Source organism: Nipponia nippon, unplaced genomic scaffold (genome assembly GCF_047370975.1).
Source record: "Nipponia nippon isolate SJK-2023a ecotype South Korea unplaced genomic scaffold, ASM4737097v1 scaffold_5, whole genome shotgun sequence".
NCBI classification, from domain to species: domain Eukaryota; kingdom Metazoa; phylum Chordata; class Aves; order Pelecaniformes; family Threskiornithidae; genus Nipponia; species Nipponia nippon.
The window spans coordinates 49,221,436-49,241,427 of NW_028262369.1; the positions used below are offsets into that span (position 1 = coordinate 49,221,436).

The 19,992-nt window shown below is 39.6% G+C and overlaps 1 protein-coding gene across 3 annotated transcripts in view; it reads right to left on the reverse strand.

The window, feature by feature from the left end:
* Positions 1–19,992, reverse strand: part of PRRC2C (proline rich coiled-coil 2C) — a 77,332-nt gene that overhangs the window by 47,273 nt on the left and 10,067 nt on the right. For all 3 annotated transcript variants that reach the window (XM_087734483.1, XM_087734484.1, XM_087734482.1), the window contains exons 2-6: positions 18,410–18,518; positions 8,680–8,847; positions 7,262–7,439; positions 3,834–3,940; positions 1,462–1,599 (exon numbers count right to left, since the gene is read on the reverse strand). In XM_087734483.1, the coding sequence (XP_087590609.1) occupies positions 1,462–1,599; positions 3,834–3,940; positions 7,262–7,439; positions 8,680–8,794 (538 nt within the window). In that variant the 5' untranslated portion in view covers positions 8,795–8,847; positions 18,410–18,518. The remainder of the gene's footprint in view (positions 1–1,461; positions 1,600–3,833; positions 3,941–7,261; positions 7,440–8,679; positions 8,848–18,409; positions 18,519–19,992) is intronic.

Below are 19,992 nucleotides of genomic sequence, written 5' to 3' on the forward strand. Positions count from 1 at the left end.
TCTATCTGATAAGGATGGAATAGAAGTGACGAGGGCTGTACTTGTGGGTGTGAATGTCTAGCAAGAAGTCCAGGAAAAGTAAGACATTTTAATGACCTATCACTTGTGCCAGGCAGTCCATTCATTTATGAGTTTCTGCCTACAGAGCATGGGTTAGGACAAAAAAGAAGAGTAAACTTAGCAGCAGTGCTCAAATCCATGGGGACCAACAAAGATTCACAGACAAACACTGCAAATAATGTTCCTTTGGGGGCGCAAACTCTTTAAGCAGTGTTAAAACTATGCTCCTAAGTATTCATTACAGTTCTTCCACTTATCTTTGCTGGGGAGCACAGCTGCTAAAGGGGCAGTACTTGCCAAGCTTGTTTAGCTTTCTGCTGTCAGACCTCAAAGAAGGGCTTAATATAGCATGTACAGTGCTGACTTAAACTATAACTGCCTGCAGGAGGCTGGAACAGACATGCGTAGCTATTTTCCTAATTTGACGTTGGACATCTCTCCAATTTCTTGACAACTTATTCTTTACATCAAAACCAAGTGAGGACCTGAGCAAGCATATGGCCTCAGTCTGCAGGACCTGGTTGAAAAAAAATCAAGGAAAACTGATGCCTGTAACACAGAAAGGAGTTAAGGATTCCCTGAAAGCCCAAGCCCTCTAAAAGCAGTGCACATTTTGTCTATCACTGGCACAAGATAGTGCCACGTACAGTGCAGGAAAGGACCCCTAGTCCAAACTTCATCAAAACCAAATTTTTGAGGAAGAAAGGAATCTTGTTTCTCACTGGCAACAGGCACAATCCCAAATGCCTCCCCATTAAAAGGATCTGGAGAAGCAATACACATTTCTTCAGTGAGACATGTAAAACCAGCACTGTTATGGTTGTTTTCACTAGATCTAATCCCCCACAGCTGAAACAAATCCAGGTAGTCAGACCACCTCAGCCATGAGCTACAGATGCCTCAGCCTTTCAAATCAGAGCCCACTCTTTTGGTATCCCGTAGATTACACTTCCTATTCAGGATTTTTCAGGCTACTTTCATGAGTACTAAGCATTTGGGGACAACCCTACTGATGATTTATATAATTAGTTAATATTAGGAGATGTCTTTAAATACATATTTTAGCTGTTGTGACATCTAGCAGCTGGAAGTAAGAAAATTCCAGTATTGTGCAACTAACAAATGTTCCTCAGAGCACAAATGGAGTACTGACTAGGTTGGGAAACTGGAAAGTGAACTGCAGGATAGGATTAAATACCCTGTTCTCCACACACCAGGAACACAGTAAAGCAGAAGAAAGCCTCCAAAATCTGTTTCTTCTGTGTAGGTGTGTGTTGATTAAACAATCAAACGTTTTAACAAACAATCAAACTTGTTTCACACAGGCTGCAAGTAATCTCATAATAAATGAGTTCCACACAAACCCACGTAATTTCACAAAAATTTACAGCATATACTTACTTTGTGGTCGCAAGTTGGGTCCTGAACCATGGAGCTCTTCAGGCGCATCTTTCTCTTTGCCTGACTTTTCCTGATCCCCAGCTGCCGGCAGACTGGGAAACTCTTGCTGGAAATAACTATTTACTTGAATAGCTGGACCTACACAGTAAGGTATTCACAAAGTCACAACTTTCTGTAGTCAAAGCAGTTCAGAAAGTGCTAAAAGCCTGATCATCCTTAAAAAGTGAACATTAAAGCCACATCAATTTACTGGTAACATAATTCACATAAGCAAAGAGCAATCCTTGTAAAGCATTCACATTTGCTACCGAGGTTGTTGAACTTACTAGGCCAACTGTCACACCTGATGGGGCCAAGAAAAATCCAGAACCACCAGAGAGCAATAAAGGACAACGGAACAAGACTTAACACAGGGAGCATCTGAAGTTCCTCAGCTCTGTTAACACTTTTTTGTTAATGGACATTGGACTCTTGACATTCCTAAGCAGCGACATCCAATGACTTGCTCAATGGGACTGAAAACCACAGTCACACTAACCAGATGACTTGCCAGACAAGGGAGCCTCATCAGAGGTCCTGTGGCATGCAACATTCATGTTTTATGAATCTTGAAAAAACGCTTTCTGCTCAAACCTTCACAGTGACAGCAACAATGTTTTCATTGCAAAGTAACAGCATCCTCAGTGATCAGCTTGACAGCAGTTAAGCTATCAACATGAAATAGCCAGATTGCCACCCAACAGTTCAGAAAGAAGTTAAAGAATTCAAAGGTGTTATGGTAGCAATTAACCCTGACTCTTAGCCAATGCATGAGCTGAAAAATACATGCTGCCATTACATTTTTAGAAGTCTTTCTACATGGCCACCAACAGCATCAGAGAAAGATTTAGTCTTGCCTCACTCAACTGAGGTCTTACAAGAGAATGAGGCAGCCGTCTGAATGACTGCTGGAACACATACAAAGCATCTGGAAAAACTACAAGTTCCACCAGCCAACTGCAGCTCAGGAAAGCATGAGCACAACAGGTGTATCCTGAGTTTCAAACTGAGGAGGACAGCAAGCAGCTGATGCCAATTCACATTCTGTATTTCTTCTTGGAACAGCAAACCCACGACTGCATTAATTGAATGAAATGAGGGTGCCATCTGGGCTTGGCACACAAGCTGCCATGGCAACTACAAATTAATTAGCTAAATGCATTTTGAAGCCACTGAGCCGAATCACTATTTCCTGTGTCATACAGATAATCTTAGCTTATGTAGAAAGGCTGGTATGCAGATCACTTTGCATCAGCATTAATTCCTTTTTTTATTCTAAAAAACTCCTGCAAAAGCTTAAAGACGGAGAGTTCTTATATTTAACAATGAAGGAAACACTGAACATCAGAGAGGAGAGCAAGAAGTTGAGCATCTAAAATTGTCACTTTTAATACTTACTGAAAAAAAGGCAAAATCATTAGACGTACAATGTTAATAAACTCCATATAATGGCTTAGAAGTTACCTCCATGCAATTCAGATTTTACTATTCTAAGATCTCTATCTGGAAGAGAGCTCACTACTTCAACTTGGAAGCCAAAACTCTATTTTATAGCCACAGAAAGGTCGCGAGTCTCAAATTTAAGGAACAAAACATGTCATAGGTTATTTTTCATAACAGAGACACAGGAATTCTAAATAACCTCTCACTCTATGAGCAATTTAAAAAATCTGTTGAAGATTTAGCCCTGATCTTACATCTGTAATGAAAACACTCAAGCTAAGATTCACGCTGATGGAAACAGTTCTCCATCCTTTCATACAATTATGTTAAAAAAAACCCAAAATACACCTTTAATGCTTTTCCCAGAAAAAACCCTACTTGAACACTATCGCTTTGAAACCAGAATAACCAAGCAATCTATAAAATAAAGGGAAAAGTATTGCTGTAGCAGTCATTTAAATAGAAGCAAGACTACACACATTTTGCACAAAATGATCCAAAATTATGATTAGAATGACCACTAACTGTTCATGGTTCTCCTTCCCATGCCAAAATTGTATGCATTGTAACTACTGACTGAGATTTTTCCTCTGCACCATAGCCATGTTCAAGATCTTACACTGTCACCACCATTTCCCTGTCAATCCAAAAGAGGTGACTATGCCAGCCGTTTAAAAGGCAGTTAGGCCTGCTGCTAAATCAGGCTGGAGCTCACTTGAGTGACAGGGGACCGGCTCACCTTCTGGCCAAGAAATTTGCTTCCACAGCATTCGTAGCCCCAACTGGCCCAGACAAGACTGAAACGGTTTGCTGAGTCTGGGGGTCTCTCACAGCAGCATTCATAGCCTGCTAGGCCAGTCAAGAACCACTTCACCTTGAACATCACTTACCATCTTGTCCACTTGGTTTGGTGTTGGCCCATGATTTGGCAACAGGAGCCGCTTCTGGAGGAGCAGGAACAGCAGGTTTTGGCTGTGTCTGCGGCACGTCGGGCTGTCTGGAATTAGAGGAAATGCACTTGTGAATACAAGAGGGTGAGCACAGAATAAGATTGTCAGGATTGCTACTGCAAGCAAGTGAATGAAATGAGGTAGCTATGCAGCTGAAGAACCAATAACCACTTTTCTGTAGAAAAAGCATTTTCTTTTATAAAAGGAGTTGTTATAGTAACAGTTAAAAATTGGAATAAATTAGCTAATTCTTTCAAGAGCAGATTTCCCAAAGTGGAGAGGAATGAATGAAAGTGACTGGGCAGAAAATGCAGTCAGTCATGAACAGAATGATAACTTTTGAAGTAGTCTATTGGACAATCAAAACCCAATCAATCTACAGCCACGGAAGGGAATGATTTGGAATAATGTTCTCTTGCCTCAGGAGTTGAGAGAGGAAAGCACTTAAAGACCACCATGAACTGAGAGAAAGAAGGCAAATATACATCAGAAATTACGAAGTAAAAGGAACTGATAAGGAAAGCTAAAGACATCATGAAAATAAAATTATGGGTACTGTGAATTGGAGGCCAGAAGTTTAAGTCTATTAAGAACAAAGTCTCAATTTCACCATCTTAACAATGAAGAGGCAGACATTTACTATAAGCACTCATTTTGTCCAATAAAAAACCAGGCATATTCTTGAAGATCTTTCTAGTCTACAGATTCAGTGATGATGTTTAACTTCTCTCAAGAATGGCTATTTCTGAAATCTGCATATTCAGATAAGGCTCCAAAGCATTAGTGTCTACGAGTCAATACCTCCAGCTCAGTACTACTCATTTTTGATAAAACATGAATTACGGGGCAAACCCGGTAGGCCTAGGATCACTTTATTAGACCAGTAAAGAGATAATTAGTGCAATATCATGTCAGTTAACTTACAAAAAAACAACTGTAAATGCTTTAAATAGATCCCAAAGTAATAAAAAATTTCTGACGACTGCCACTGAGAAGTTAGTTCCATTTGGGTTCCGTGATGATCAGCCCAAAGCACTTATATGGTAGTCTCAGAAATGACATAGAAGTAAACATCACAAAAAAAAAAGACTGCTAGGGAGAAACACACTGGCTTCTCACAAGGATAACTGAATGCAATTTTGATTTGTTTCCACAGATTATCGGAATTAAAAAAAAAATCTCATCTCTTCAGTTTCCACTTAGTTATATTTTCTTAGAGCCGCACATTTTCTAAACAGACTTTGGGGAAGCTGGAACTTAAGTGCCTGTACTCTGTCACACAGAAGTGAAACACAGAACAAGACAGTTAAGAGATTGTATCTTGCCATTCTGCTGTTTCAAAACCGAGCCCATTCAGAATTTGAGTTATCCAAACACTGTCCTGTAGGTGTGCTATTTGATAAGGGAAAGAACTCAGCTTGATGCTAGCTGAATTAATCAAATCAATACAGGACAGGCTGCACTATCCAGGAAAAAGGGACTGAGGCAATACCCATAGAAAGTGACAACTTGGGAAAGCAGCAGAAAAAAAGCTTCATAAATCACAGGCAACAACTCACGCATGTGAACTCCAATGCAGTGATACAAGAGAAAAACAATTAAACTAAAGCAAGCTGATATCAAGATGTTACCTTTATCCACAACACTTGCGAGAGGAATACCAAAACACTTTACATGTAAACTGCAGCATTTATAAGCATGCTGAAATATTGGAGAAATATAGCAGTAGTTATGAAAATGGTCTGAAGACTTGAGCAAACCCATTAGATGGTCTGAGTTTTGGAGAATCTGCTCATGGCCTGGGCATACATACTTGTTCTGTAGAATGAGTCCCTCCCCCCACTAGTTTTACTTGTATGTGGTCTTTGAGGCCTTTATCAGAATAATGCATGTGAAAAGACAAACACCTTCCAGTTGCAGATAAGCGATAGCTATTTATTTATCTTTAAACACAACATCAACTACTGGAATATACTTCTAACACATGCAACAGGCGAAGATGCAGATAAAAGTGTGTTTTAGTCAAACACGAAGATGCAGACAAAGATGCAGATGAAGTGTGTTCTAGTCAAACAAGCTACTGGCTCAAAACAGATTTAACCAAAGTGTAAGTGACCTTGAAGTACAGGAAGATGTTGTTAAAGTACCATACAAAACACTGGGCAGAAAACTGTAAACTTGCAGTTTCATAAGCTTAAAATAAAAAGCTAAACACAACTGTATACTCCTGAAGTCTAACAGCTTTTCAGAGAGATGTCAAAAATTGACATTTAAATGTAGGAAAGTATACAGGCAGAAATAAAGGAACAGCAAGAAGGGGAAGGAAACCTTTAATCATCTTTTGCTTTCAGAAGTGCCAGTGACATACAACCACTGCCTCTGTCTTCCAGTGTTTTTTTCAGAACAATTTATATGTCAAAGAATAAACACTTAAAACCCACTTCTACTTTTGTAGTGAGAATTATAGCCTATTTTAAGCTTACATGGCAAAAATTTGCTTTAAAATACTTTCTAATTAGATTTTTGAAAAGTTTGTCTCTATTTTCTTTACTGACCTCCTGTACAAGTGTGAAAAAAACTTAGATGAAACTGTACTGAGCATGGGAAATCATGTTATATACAGTATACAGCAATGCATTATCGTCACCATCACTACTATTTTGTTTATATCACATACTGGGGGACTGTGAAACGGCAGTGTAAAGTTTAAGACAGAAGATTTTTTTAAGTCTGTAGAATTTATGGCATACTAACCAAACAAATTTAAGTGCAAATATTACGAACCATTAGGAAAATAAAGCAGAGATTTAACAAATGTCTACAAACCAAGAAATTTTGAGCTTTCCCGGCCATACATCAGCACAATCACATTAAATTAAACAGATTTTTGCATACTGTCACGAACTTGCAAGTTATTATTTAGCTTAGCTGCTGTGTACCTAAGGGTTCCTCCTAGAGTTTCAAGAGAATTTTAAGGTGATTACACTGATCCTACAAAAAACGTGCTATAGTATTTCCTTTAGCAGCCAACAAAACTTACACAAAGGTAGCCAATGTCAGGTGGCTGAAGGAAACACTCATGCCTTCATATGGAATTTATAAGCATACTGCTTTCAACTTAAGGGGGGTGTGTGTGTGTGTGTGTGTTTGTTTGTTTTTTGTTTAGTTTAAAAAAAAAAAAAAACCATCTCCCCAATAGCAAGATTCTTCCTCACAAAAATTATTAGTGGTGCTACTTCCTCTCTGGTAGCTATCTTGAGGACAGTCAAGTCTAGCCAATTTCTTGCCATGCCCTGCCTACCCCTAGCTTTGGGAAAACTTGAGAGAAATGGCACAGCGAAACCACCCTGATGTCATTAGTCACTTACTTTTCTTCTTCGTGCTGTTCTTGTTTGGAAGCCCATCCTGTGCCATCTTTAGGCACAATGTTCACATTAGGGTCATTGCCTTTGTTCTCTGCCTTGAGACTGGGGAGATTAGCTGGGGGAGGCATCCTCCTTGAAATAGCAACTTTTCCAAGACTCTGTAATCCATGGCGTGCAGCAACTGCATGCCAAAACAGAAAGCACAGGTTAACAATGCTGTTTAGCAGGTAGCGCTCACACACAGTTGTGTAAATCAATAAAAGTGTTTTGCAACAAACTCAGAAAATGTAAGAGTGTAAGAATTAGAAATTCAAAATTCTGCATAGTTTAATTTAGAAATACAACGGAATTCGAAATACTTGGTTTGGGAGAACTTCAGTACTTTTTGAATAGTCAGTCACTATGGTTAGCCTATTCCAGAGATTAAAAAGAATATATGGCCCCAACTTTACACACAATGCTCAGCGACAAAAAGCTAGAGGAGCCATTTAAAATACGATGTTCATGTCTTAATATCCTTTAACATGTTGTCAAGCATTGTTCTCTTGCTTCTTTTGGAGTTTAATGTACCTTGATGAGTCCAGGTATACCCACATGGGTCCAGCCCATTTCTTTTTTGCTGCCAGTTTCAGTTGGCAGATGCTGCTCTTGCAAAAACATTCCTACAAATTGCGTTTACTCCAGACCACAAGTATGAAAAAGCAATATGAAGCTAACGCACTACACAGGACATTCAACCAACCAAGTAACCAACTCAGGTGACACAAGTACAAGATACTACCCTAGGCATGTTGTATCATTACAAACATCTCCGTTTCAACCTTTAAAAATAATACTGTGGCAAACTTTAACAAAGGTTGAACACACTTCCCCTCTTTCACCCCTCAATTTAGGCAAGTATGTCAAATCAAATTCAAACCCTTTAGAGTATCATTCCCCCCTGGTTCTCAATCCAATCAATGATGAAAAAGCAGGCCCACAGTGACCTTATTTGAAATATCCTTTCACTCAGTGTTTGTCTGCAAAGCAGACAAAGCACCTGATATGAAAGTGAGCACTGCCTTCTTGTTAATCAAACACCTCCAATACCACAAACGTTTTCTGAAAACGGTAAAAAGCACAGCTGGGGCATGGCATGTCATATGCTGATAACAAATGGAAATTGCAGCTATAAAACAGTTTTTATTTACCAATATTCTACTTCCTACTAGACAGCAAATGCTCTCTCCCTGAGCTGATACTCTTGTTTAAAGCTAACCAGAAACTGTAATCAGCACTGCTTTCCAGAATTCTTCCATTTAACTGTTGCATCAAGCAGTTAAAAAAATCTTGCTGTGGTTAAGTGCTCATATACTTTGCAGTCTTAATTAGTACTACAGTAATGATGAAACAGAACGCAAAACTAGTGTCAGTTTACTCACCTGTGGTTTTCTGAGTTTCCAGTGACTTTCCCTTGTAAGTATTAAACAGACTGAGTGTTGCATACTTTGTTTTTCCATCCTTTGCTTTTGTACTCTGGCCTGACTTTTCCGACATTTCGATGGAAACTCATCGAGTCTGGTACCTCCTGCTCACCCCTCAAAATTTGCCTGAAAAGAAAAACAGCAGAGAAGTAAAGCAATTTGAATATAAGCCAATACTTAAGACAGAGTTCACAGGACAAAAGTGGACAGCATATTTAACACCATTAGCACTGTTTCATTTAAGCATACTGGAGATGCCATAGAATACATTAGCTCCAGAAACCCCTAGCCTTATGTAACACTTGCACTTTTAAAGTTTTTCCATCTCTACAACTTGAATGCTACAAAATCAGGAGGGTCAGCATTTAATTAATATCAAACCCTGTAAAAGTGGTAAATATCATCCATGAGTTCACTTAAAAAAAAACAAACAAACCAAACATGCAAAGTTTCCACCAGCAGCTAGCTCCCCACTGGGGAAGCTCAATGACTTCACCCAATCCCAAAGCCAAGTGCTGATATACCATTAACTGTGGTACAGTATTTCTGGAATTTGTTTTTTTTTCCATTTAAAATCATCATGAACTCAGCAGCTAGAGAAATTAAGTACACCGAGTCAGGAGTTTTATCAAAATGAGGAACACAGTATGTTCAGACAGGGAGGGTGAGAATTCCTTAAACCAAGAGTTACACTATTCTTCTTGCAGCAGTAAATTACAAGGCTGTTAGATCAGGTCATCTGCCTCCTTCCCTCAGAATAGCAGGCCTTGAGAAAAAGAACCCAGTAATTATCACTGACACTTCTCTAGAAGTTCTTAAGAGTTCTACAAGTTCTGCCAGAGTTGCTGCTCATCATCGGGCAGGAACAAAAGTGAGCATTCACTTAAACGGAACATGATTATATAGTTGATTTATCGTAACAACACTCAAAAACCCTGCTACCTTCCTTACAGCAACAATTTTTTTTATATATTTCCATATGAATTCCAGAATAGTTATGTATGCTCAAATACTGTTATGTTTCATTCTAAAAGGAGACGGCAAGAAGCAAGACATCCTGCCCAAACCCTTTGGCGATCAACAAACTCCCTGGTCAAACTCAGAGCCTCAGAAGATCTTCAAAAGGAACCTGATTCATGTGCAAGGCACTCGTGTATTAAGAAGAGTCTGCATGGACAAGCAGTCTAAAGAATAAAGCACTTACTTGGTCATGACAGACATTAACTAATGTCAAAACATCAGGGAAATTTCATTTGTATAGGAATGATAACATTCCCACCCTCCTCTGCTTTCTACCTCAGTTTACAAGACATCATTGAAAATTAAGAAATGAAGATGACAAATCACCTTGGGACAGTCCAGCTTCAGCAAGACTTGGGCCAGATGCTATTCTATTACAATCCATGCAGACTGTTGCAAAGGGGACAGTCTTCAGCTTCATACAGGGTCACATACATGGCTAAGAAAATATCCTCTCCTCTCACAAGGAGAAAACAACTCCCAGATTTTTTTGCCAGATTGGTCAGCATTTGGCTATTGGTGTGTTACACCAACAGCCATTCCTCGTGTCATCCAAAACCACAAAATACGGGATGGAAGCAGGGTGAACCCAGCCCACCAAGCAGACCATGTAACTAGAACACAGACCTCAGATATGGCTGTCAGGCCATCCCTTATCTATCCAAAAACCTACATATTGAGGCTGCAAGGTTCCACTGGAAGCCACAGCTCACTACTCAAACATTACAGGCACAGGGAAGAAAAAAACCCCAGCCTGATACACTAATTTAGACAAGCTTATCTTAGCAGCTATCAGTCAAGCAGATTTCAAGCAACCATTCACTGTCCACAGCTGCCCCAATACTTATTTGCAATTCAACAACATGTTAAGCTTTGCCCATTATAATTATTCATGGCCACACAACCGCTTTCAGCTAGTCTGGAGACCTGAATCCGGGCAGACTAGTTTATCAAGCTGGAGTCCAAATCAGACATTAGGCCCTGCAATAGCCTCCTCTTCTATGAGGAAACTCAGTTTATCATAAGGTCTTCAGTAAAATGTCTGTGAAATAACCTGGAAAATTCTGCCCGTTCAATTCTCCTGTTACTCACTGCTCCCAGACTTGTATTCATGATAGAGAGTCCACCGCAATCATCCTGGAGTATCAGAGGAGAAGGTATTGGGCAGATAATTACCAGGAGCGTACGGGTGGCAAACAAGCTTTAAATGTGCATATAATCATATCAAGTAATACACTATAATTACTTGATACTTAGCTATGCTCATGCACTTTCAAGTGAGAACAACTCATAGACAGTTTTAATTTTCAGCCCAAGATTTTGTAAACAAGAAGTAGCTTCACAATGGTGAATAATGCAGAATTCGGCAAACAAACAAAAAAAAAAAAAAGGAAAAAAAAAAAGATTATTCAGGTAATTTCTTGCCCCCTCAATTCACAAAAGCAGTGAAGTCCTAGCAGATGCAGGCAGAGCAGAAAGCAGTCTGAGGATGGTTTAAGATAACGTTGAGTTTTTGTAATACTTCCCAAAACCTGCACCTCTGGTAGAGATCAAACATGGAAAAACTTAACTCTCTTCTTTACAGAGTAAGACAGAATTCATACTTGGACAAATCTTAATTGTAATCATAGAATACCAGGTTGGAAGGGACCTCGAGGATCATCTGGTCCAACCTGTCACGCACAATCTAGACGAGATGGCCCAGCACCATGTCCAGCTGAGTCTTAAAGGCGTTCAGCATAGCAGAGTCAACCACTTCCCTGGGGAGATTATTCCAATGATTGACTGTTCTCATTGTGAAAAATTTACCTCTTGCGTCCAATCGGAATCTCCCTGGGAGTAACTTGTGCCCGTTACCCCTTGTCCTCACCATGTGACTTCTTGGAGACTCCCTTTTTACATCTTCTTTGTAGCTCCCCTTTAAGTACTGGTACATGGTGATGAGATCACCTCTAAGCCTCCTTTTCTCAACACTGAACAAACCCAGCTCTCTCAGCCCATCCTCACACGGCAGGCTTCCCAGACCCTTGATCAGCTTGATGGCCCTTCTCTGGACCCCCTCCAGCCGGTCCACATCTTTTTTGTATAATGGGGACCAGAACCGTACACAGTATTCCAGGTGTGGCCTGACAAGCGCCAAGTAGAGAGGGATAATGACTTCTTTATCTCTGCTGGTGATGCCATTTTTGATGCAACCCAGCATCCTATTTGCCTCCTTGGCTGCAGCAGCACACTGTTTGCTCATGTTGAGCTTCCTGTCCACCAGGACCCCCGGGTCCCTTTCCACGGAGCTGCTCTCCAGCCAGTGGATCCCAGTCTGAGCTGCACTCCTGGATTATGTTTTCCCAGGTGCAAGACCTTACACTTGTCTTTGTGAAACTTCATAAGGCTCTTGTTAGCCCGCTCTTCCAGCCCAGAGTGTCTACTTCCCCACTCAATTTGGTGTCATCTGCGAACTTCATCAGACTACACTTGATCCCGTTACCCAGATCACTTATGAAGATATTAAATAGTGTTGGGCCCAATATCGATCCCTGGGGGACCCCACTTGTGACAGGTTGCCAGGTTGAAAAAGAGCCATTTACCACCACCCCTTGGGTGTGGCCCATCAACCAATTCCTCATCCACTGCACAGACCAGTTGTCCAGGCCATAACACATCAGTTTCTCCAGGAGGAGGCCGTGGTGAACCATATCGAATGCCTTGGAAAAGTCCAAGTAGACAACGTCGACTGCTCGCCCCATGTCAACCGAGCAGGTCACTTTATCATACAAGGCCACCAGATTTGTCAGGCACGATCTGCCTTTTGTGAAGCCATGTTGGCTTTTCCCAGTCACGTGCTTCATTTGACCCGTGATGGCCCCCAGCAGGATCTGTTCCATGACTTTCCCGGGGATTGAAGTAAGACTGATGGGCCTACAATTACCTGGATCCTCCCTAGAGCCCTTCTTGTAGACAGGGGTAACATTTGCCTTCCTCCAGTCCTCTGGGACATCCCCCGATCTCCACGACTTCTCAAAGATTACAGAGAGTGGCCCCACAATGACATCAGCCAGCTCTCTCAACACCCTCGGGTGGATGGTATCAGGGCCCATCAATTTGTAGGGGTCAAGCTCCTGTAATAATTCACGTACTAACTCCTTCTTCACTGATGGTGGGTCTATGTTTGGATCCTCCTGGATTTTTGTTCCCAACGCCTGGGATCCAACAGTGTTGGTAAAGACAGAGGTGAAGAAGGTGTTGAGAACCTCTGCCTTTTCAGCATTGTTCGTGACTGATTCACCTCTACTGTTTAACAGTGGGCCTATGTTTTCCTTCTGTTTCTGCTTGCAACTTACATACTGGAAGAACCCTTTCTTGTTATTTTTGACGTCTCTGGCCAGTTCCAATTCAAGTTCCAATTGGCAAGTCCAATCCAATTCAAGTAACAATTGTTCTTTCTAGAACATTTGATAGCTTAAAGAACAGGAGGTGGTGATCATGTTCCCCCAATAATGCTTTTTTATGTCAAATTTACAAAAATTGGTCTGCTCACTACAGCTGAGCTCTATGCCTTTTATAGTATTAAAATTCGTACTGTTTGACAAGCTTTTTCCCAAGTTACACTACAAAGAAAAAGAAACAGAATACTTTAAATTGATTAAAATTGCACATTCCTCAGTAATCTGACTTGCAGAAAATAAATCAAGCACTGCAAACAGTGCTCTCTTAAATTAGGCCAGTCAATATATTCATATTTAACTAAGTTTAGACCTGATACTGGATGCCAAAGAAGATATACTTGCAAAATTAGATTTTAGACCAGGTACTCAAGTCAGGGAGGACAAATCCTCCCTCTGAAGAGCCCATGTGGCCCTCTACAAACATACCTACCAGGTCACACATTAAACAAGCACCCAGTGCCATTAACAATGGTTATAAAGAGATAATGGCACGGTTTCAAGCCATATGAAATGTATTCAGCTGTAAGACCTTTGCCTTTTCACTCAAACTTTAGTCGTATATGCTACATGCTTATACCAGAGCATTGGAATCATTCCCTCAGTAGCACCACCTACAAGGTAATTTAACATAGGACACGTTTCATTTGTGCATACAACAGGTTGGCAAGTACTAGACTCACCAAGTGATTCCCAATTTGCCCTAATATTTATATCTTTTGTTATTATCAGTAAGGTAGCTGTTAGTCTGAACTCTATTATTCAAACCCTTAAAAGTGAAGCGCTGCTGTCCACTAGGTTTAGACTGTCATATGAGTAAGAACATGAGACAACCGTATACCTCTGAACAGCAGCAACATAGAAAAGATGTCAGAACTACTTACCAAAATTAAATAACTACCATGATAGCAAAGAGAAGGACAGGCAACAGTACAAGCAATACTGGCAGCTGGCAGGGTTCACTGCACTATTAAGAAATTTAAGCAAGTCAGCAGTTCATTTTGAATGGCTACAGTTACTATTATGAATAATTACAGAAGGCACAATGCACCCAAAGTTCTGGAGCAAAGATTACCTTTCAACCACTCTGTAACGTTATCAAATAAGTTAATTGACCTTCGTGGTGGCTTTAAGATTCTAAGGTTAAAATTATTACTGTAATTTCTGGACCAGTCTACTTTTTTCAGACTGCAACTGGCTGGCTTATTTAGATCCTGCAATGAACTCAGAAGCATATGTACAGAAATTAGCACAGTAAGTAGCTGCCACAAGTTCTAGGTATCCTGGTCTCTGTTAAGGAATATTTACTTGTGCCCTCTTAGATACTTATAGTTGGTAGAAGAGCAAACAGAATGCAGTATATTCCAGACTGCAGAATCATATTTTTACACAGACCTTTTCCACTAAGTTCCTAGCTCTCCTGACCATTTCAGAATTCCCCAAAATGACTTGTTCAGAATTTAATGATACTAGTTCATATGTCTGTAAACTTTGCATAGTGTTCCATTAGGACCAACTGCAGACTACAAGAGATCTTACTTCCACTTTGGAAAAAAGTTCTTACGTGGTTAAATAAGGAAGAAAGTATTACATATTTTGAGGTCACTTTTGAGGACTGGAGTGCTGAAAAGTTTAAAACATCTAACAACTTAACTCAGCAATTCTTGTCTGGTTTCCTTCCTTCTCTCCCACCATGTCCGTTTCAGTATTTTGTAGTTTTATTATACATGTGAAAATACAGTTTTACATACATGTGAGAACAGAACAGCATTCTGCATAAGCTACACAATTTTGTTGTCTTGATGAAGTACAGACAGGCATAGAAAGGGGAAGAAACTTGTGTAAAGGTTCAGGTAGAAAGTTAGTTTCTTTATCCACAGTTTTGGCAGGGACAGATCAACTCTTACTATTGCTATGAGAAATAACTGTATTCTCTATGTTATCGTCTTCCAAGTAATATGTTTCTGTATATGTTTGAGGCACAGCATATACCACTCCTCACCTTTGGGAGAAAGATTACTATCCCCTTTATTTTTCAGGCATCCCATCCTAGCTGATGTAAGCACAGACAACCACAAGAAACTCTCTAGATCCGTATTTTACACTGTATTTTTAAACCTCTAGACAAAAGAAGTCTCTATTTTTTACACAAGCATAACATGTCAAGAGACTTCTTCAGCAATATTACAGTTGTTTTTTTACACAGTCCTATCTTCTTAAATCCTACACCCCATGCCTATTTAGCTTACAAGCACACAATCAGTTAGAACAGGTAACCTGTACGGTAGCTTCGCAGGATTTTGAAGTCTTAAAAACATTAAGTAAATACTAGAATAATTCCCACATTCCCTATTCAACACAGCTAGGCTATCTAGTTCCTGCCGCCTCCACTCCAAGGGCTATATTTTGGCTAAATTTGGAGAAGGATGAGCTGGAATGACTCAAGGCAAAGCACACTATTCAGGACTCAAACCTGCTGAAGATTTCCTAGAACCTTCAACTCTCAGTGCCTCAAACGCCCATCTGTGAAGTGGGAAACATCATAAAAAACACTACACGAAACTTTATTCATAACTGGGACACATTAGCACCTCTCTCAAAACAGAAAACAAGAAACAAATCCAGAAAGACCTTTCATACACTATTTTAAGCACACTAAAGAAAGTGGTTAAGGGGCAAAAAACATCATATACAAATTTTTCATTTGTACCCAGCCATAACTCCAGATGTCTTAGAATAGCTTTGTTTCTGGCGCACTGAAGAATGTGGTTCTGGTAAGTTCTGGAACTAAATAATGCAACTGAAAAAATGAAGCTTTTTTGCCACATGCTCGATTGATGTTAAAGGTGTTCCCAAATTCAATGTTATTAATTTCAAAAGACCATTGCGTTCAAACCCCCAGATAAATAACATGGCATTAAAAATTTCAGCTAGAAAGGAAAGGTTTCATTTCAACTGTAAGTCTGGCATATTTAGATTCTAGAACTTCACTGAAGAAGTTGCCTCTTAACTGTAAAACTTGCACCTAGATATTAAATTCTGAAAAACAACTGTGTCATCTTCGAAGAGAATAATTTAGATCATTTGCAGAAATATAAAGTCAATTTAAAACAGAGAAACATAGGATACTGTGTTCAATGTACTGGAACCCCAAAAAACCTTCTTCATGCTTTATTTGTAACCCATTATCAAGGAAACCTGTTATTTTAAATGAACACTCAAAAATATTGTGTAATTATTGAATACATGGTTTTGCACAGAGAAGGCTGCACACAAATAACAAATGGAATGACAATTACATATACTGAGTTCACTTCTCTGACATGGATGTTTATAAACAATACACACTAACAATCTCTTATTGATGACCTTATATTCACAACTTTCTAGTGCCCAAAGCATCATTCTGGGACTGATGTTTTCAGGCCCAATTTTTATTTGGGGGGGTGGGTGGGGGGTGGAATGGGGAACAAACAAACACCAAAACATTTTGGCCATTTATCCCACTATTAAGAATTCTTAATAGTTTCAGCACTAGTCAGCTTAACATGGCATGAAAACAAGCTTCCAAAACCTTCAGTAACACTTAAAGTCTCTGTCAAATCAAATTATCTAATAAAGCCACCTCTAAGGTCAGGATATCGCTCCCCTCCCAAGAAGGATTTGCAGCAGGGTTCATTGTCAAGTAGGTTGTTGCTAAGCAGGCTGAGAATTGCAGTAAAGATTTTAGGGACTTCTGAGCTTCTATTTCGTGTACCTCAGACATGGCTCTATGACTTAGAAGAATAGAAGCTCTCCAGATCTTCAAAGAGTTCTGGGTAGATCTCACTGCAACTCATTCTTGAACAAGATCTATACTAAGTTTTATTTCCTTAGAAAGCCAGGCTAACACACATTTCCATCTTCTCCATCTCTAGATTTTGGGCTCACCAGTTTTCAGCAGAGCTTGAAAGAGGGTACACGATGCAAAGATTGCATTGATTCTATAAATTCTGTGAAGGTAGGTGGATGAGTCGGAAAAGAAAACCATTTTAATCAGCATCTCTTCTGCACCCATCACCTCAGAGGAAAAATGGTAGGCACAGGCCAATCCCTGAGGCTCTAGACAATCTATACAGGAGTATTGTTAACGGCCACCAAACGGAAAATCAAAATGAGCTTTGCTCCTTATAGCCAAAGCACTCTGTCATGACACAAAGCTGTAGCAAAGGAGGCATTGCTAGTTCTATCATTCTTTGAATTACTCCCCTTTAAAGCCTAAGAGAGTCTTTCCAAAACACTACCAAAACTAGATACGTCAGGTGGAAAACAGATTATGACAGAAGAAAGCCATTTTAGGATATTATCCCACAGATGCATCTTATAAAAATGCAGTGTGTGGATGCCAGAAATGAGCATCCACAAATACGTCTGCATCAGTTCTAAGAGACACCTAACAACAGTCTAAATAGAGCTACTAAGCTAAGCAATGAAAAACAACCAAAATTAACCACCCACAAAAAGTCTACACAGAAACTAACTTTACCACAAAGCATATGTTAGTTTAAACTAGCAATCTATAGAGCAAGCAAATCTTTTGCTGCCTTAGAAAAGCTGGAAGGCAGCTTGTTGAATTGTCTTCTGTGAGAAATACTAGTCACCTAGAATATGGCCTTCCAACAGGACAACCAGCAACAAACCACATCATCTCAGGGAACTTTTATGCAGAGTCTCTCAAATCTAACATGGCACTAACAGCAATGACTAATACTTTTAAAATAAACTTTTATTTAAGTTAAGACACATCCTGCAGCAGAAAAATATTAGCATGGACTAAAATAATCAGTTAGTTCTAGTCATTTTTATCCAGTGCATTCTTGAGAACAAAAGGAAAAATAAGTTAAGAGCCACTGGCTGCAGTAAAAAAACACAGATAAAAGGACAGCAACCATGCAAACCTCAAATTTGTCTCTATCCACAGATTTGAATATCTATTTAACTATACATGCATGAATATTTCACTTAACATGCACAGAAATCATATTTTTGTGTAACAGCCCTGCCAGAAGAAGCTTGATCCATAGGGTCAATCATGATCAGCAAGTCTTTTTAAATGTGCCCATATAACGAGGGATCAAAAAGCCACAGACAGGATAAAGCCACACTGGCAATAAAACTGTCCAAAATGCACTAAATATTTTCAGGTGTCACATAGCTTCTTTATTTTTAGCTAAGATAATTTCTGATACCTGTACTGTTTATGAATTCTTCTCCTTCTGAAGTGACTTCAGGCAACAGAGAAGTTATGGTCCCCTCCCCTCACAGGCAGAATGATGCCAGTACAGCTAATTAAGAGCTCTGGGAAAAGAAAGAACAGTTTTCATTTCATTTAGTTTGAGGATAATTTTTTGCATGTTTATATTCAGAGTATCAAATAAAGCTGTTCAACATTTTGACAAATACTATCTAAATATTATCTAGGGCAATACTCTTACCCAGAGATTCAACTCTTTCAATGTTTATGTATGTCACTTTCTTCCATGTTTTACACCAGTGGCCCAAGTTTGGTCTCCCTCTTTCTACCGCATAAGAGAAGCTGTTCATCAATACAGCTCTTATACTTACTTTTGCCTTTTACAAGGAAGGAAGGAAGGAGATAATGTAAAGAGGCACTCAAACATAAATACAGCTATTCTTATGAACAAAATGCTGAAATTAGTAAGCATCTCCTTAAAAATTTTATTCAGTTCTCAACTATTGTACATGCAGAAGATGTAATACCTCTACTTTAGCTGTATTACACTTTTAAGTACTCTTCTGGCTGTAGATTCTTCCACATTTGAGACATAATCCCAGTTTTATCACTAGAGGAGATTCAAATCTAAAATGTGCAAAGCGCTATCAATGAAACATTTAAAATAAATAGCATAAGACTGGTTACAGAAGGCACATTACAAATTATCAAAGAACAAAAAGCCACGTTTTTGAGATGTACAAAGATAGCAGGTTTTAGAGGTTGATAGGTACTAAAAGACAACCAAACAACGACTACCTAACTTTTTTTTTTTAAACACTTTCTTGCCATCTTTGTAAAGAGATGGCTACACAGTGAAGTAAAGCAAATTCTCTTGAAACTACAAGTAAGGTTCTGTCCAAGCCGTGCACAGAATTATTTTGGCTGTGATAACATCCAATGTAGTTCTTTAAATCCCTATCACATCAAGCAGAACGAAGATAGTATAGAAGTGGTTCAAATGGGGCGGGGGGGGGGAATCTCTTTTCCAAAGAAAATAGCTAGAAGGACAAAGCACTGGCACCACCTCTCTCACTGGAAGAGGCTGATGAACTGAAGTTAAATTTCAGGTTAAAATTTAGGCTAAAGCCACAATGCTTCCAATCTAATTAGGCATCTATCTCCTGCTACAGTTAATGGGAATTAAGTTCCTACAGGGTATGATTTGAGCTGAAGTTCCCACCTTGTAACTAGCAGAGGGGCTAGTAACTTTTTATGGGTAGTTTCACTCTTACCATTCAGAAGCTCACCAAGAGCCAGCAACATATTTAACTTTTACTTTGTAGCTACTAAGATACAAACAGACTCATTGGGGCTTCCCAGAAAACAAACAAAATTTGTAAGGAGGCAGCACATCACCACAGAAAAGGAGATGTGAGAAAGCAACAGATGCTCCCAAGCAACAGGCAGTGAATGAGGTCTGGAGTGCAGACACTTACTAACCAGCAGCAGATGAACAGGTGACTTAGAGTTCAGGACCAACTACCAACCAACCCCTGCCCTTCTTCCCAGCAGGGAAAACAATTTCCTCAGACTACT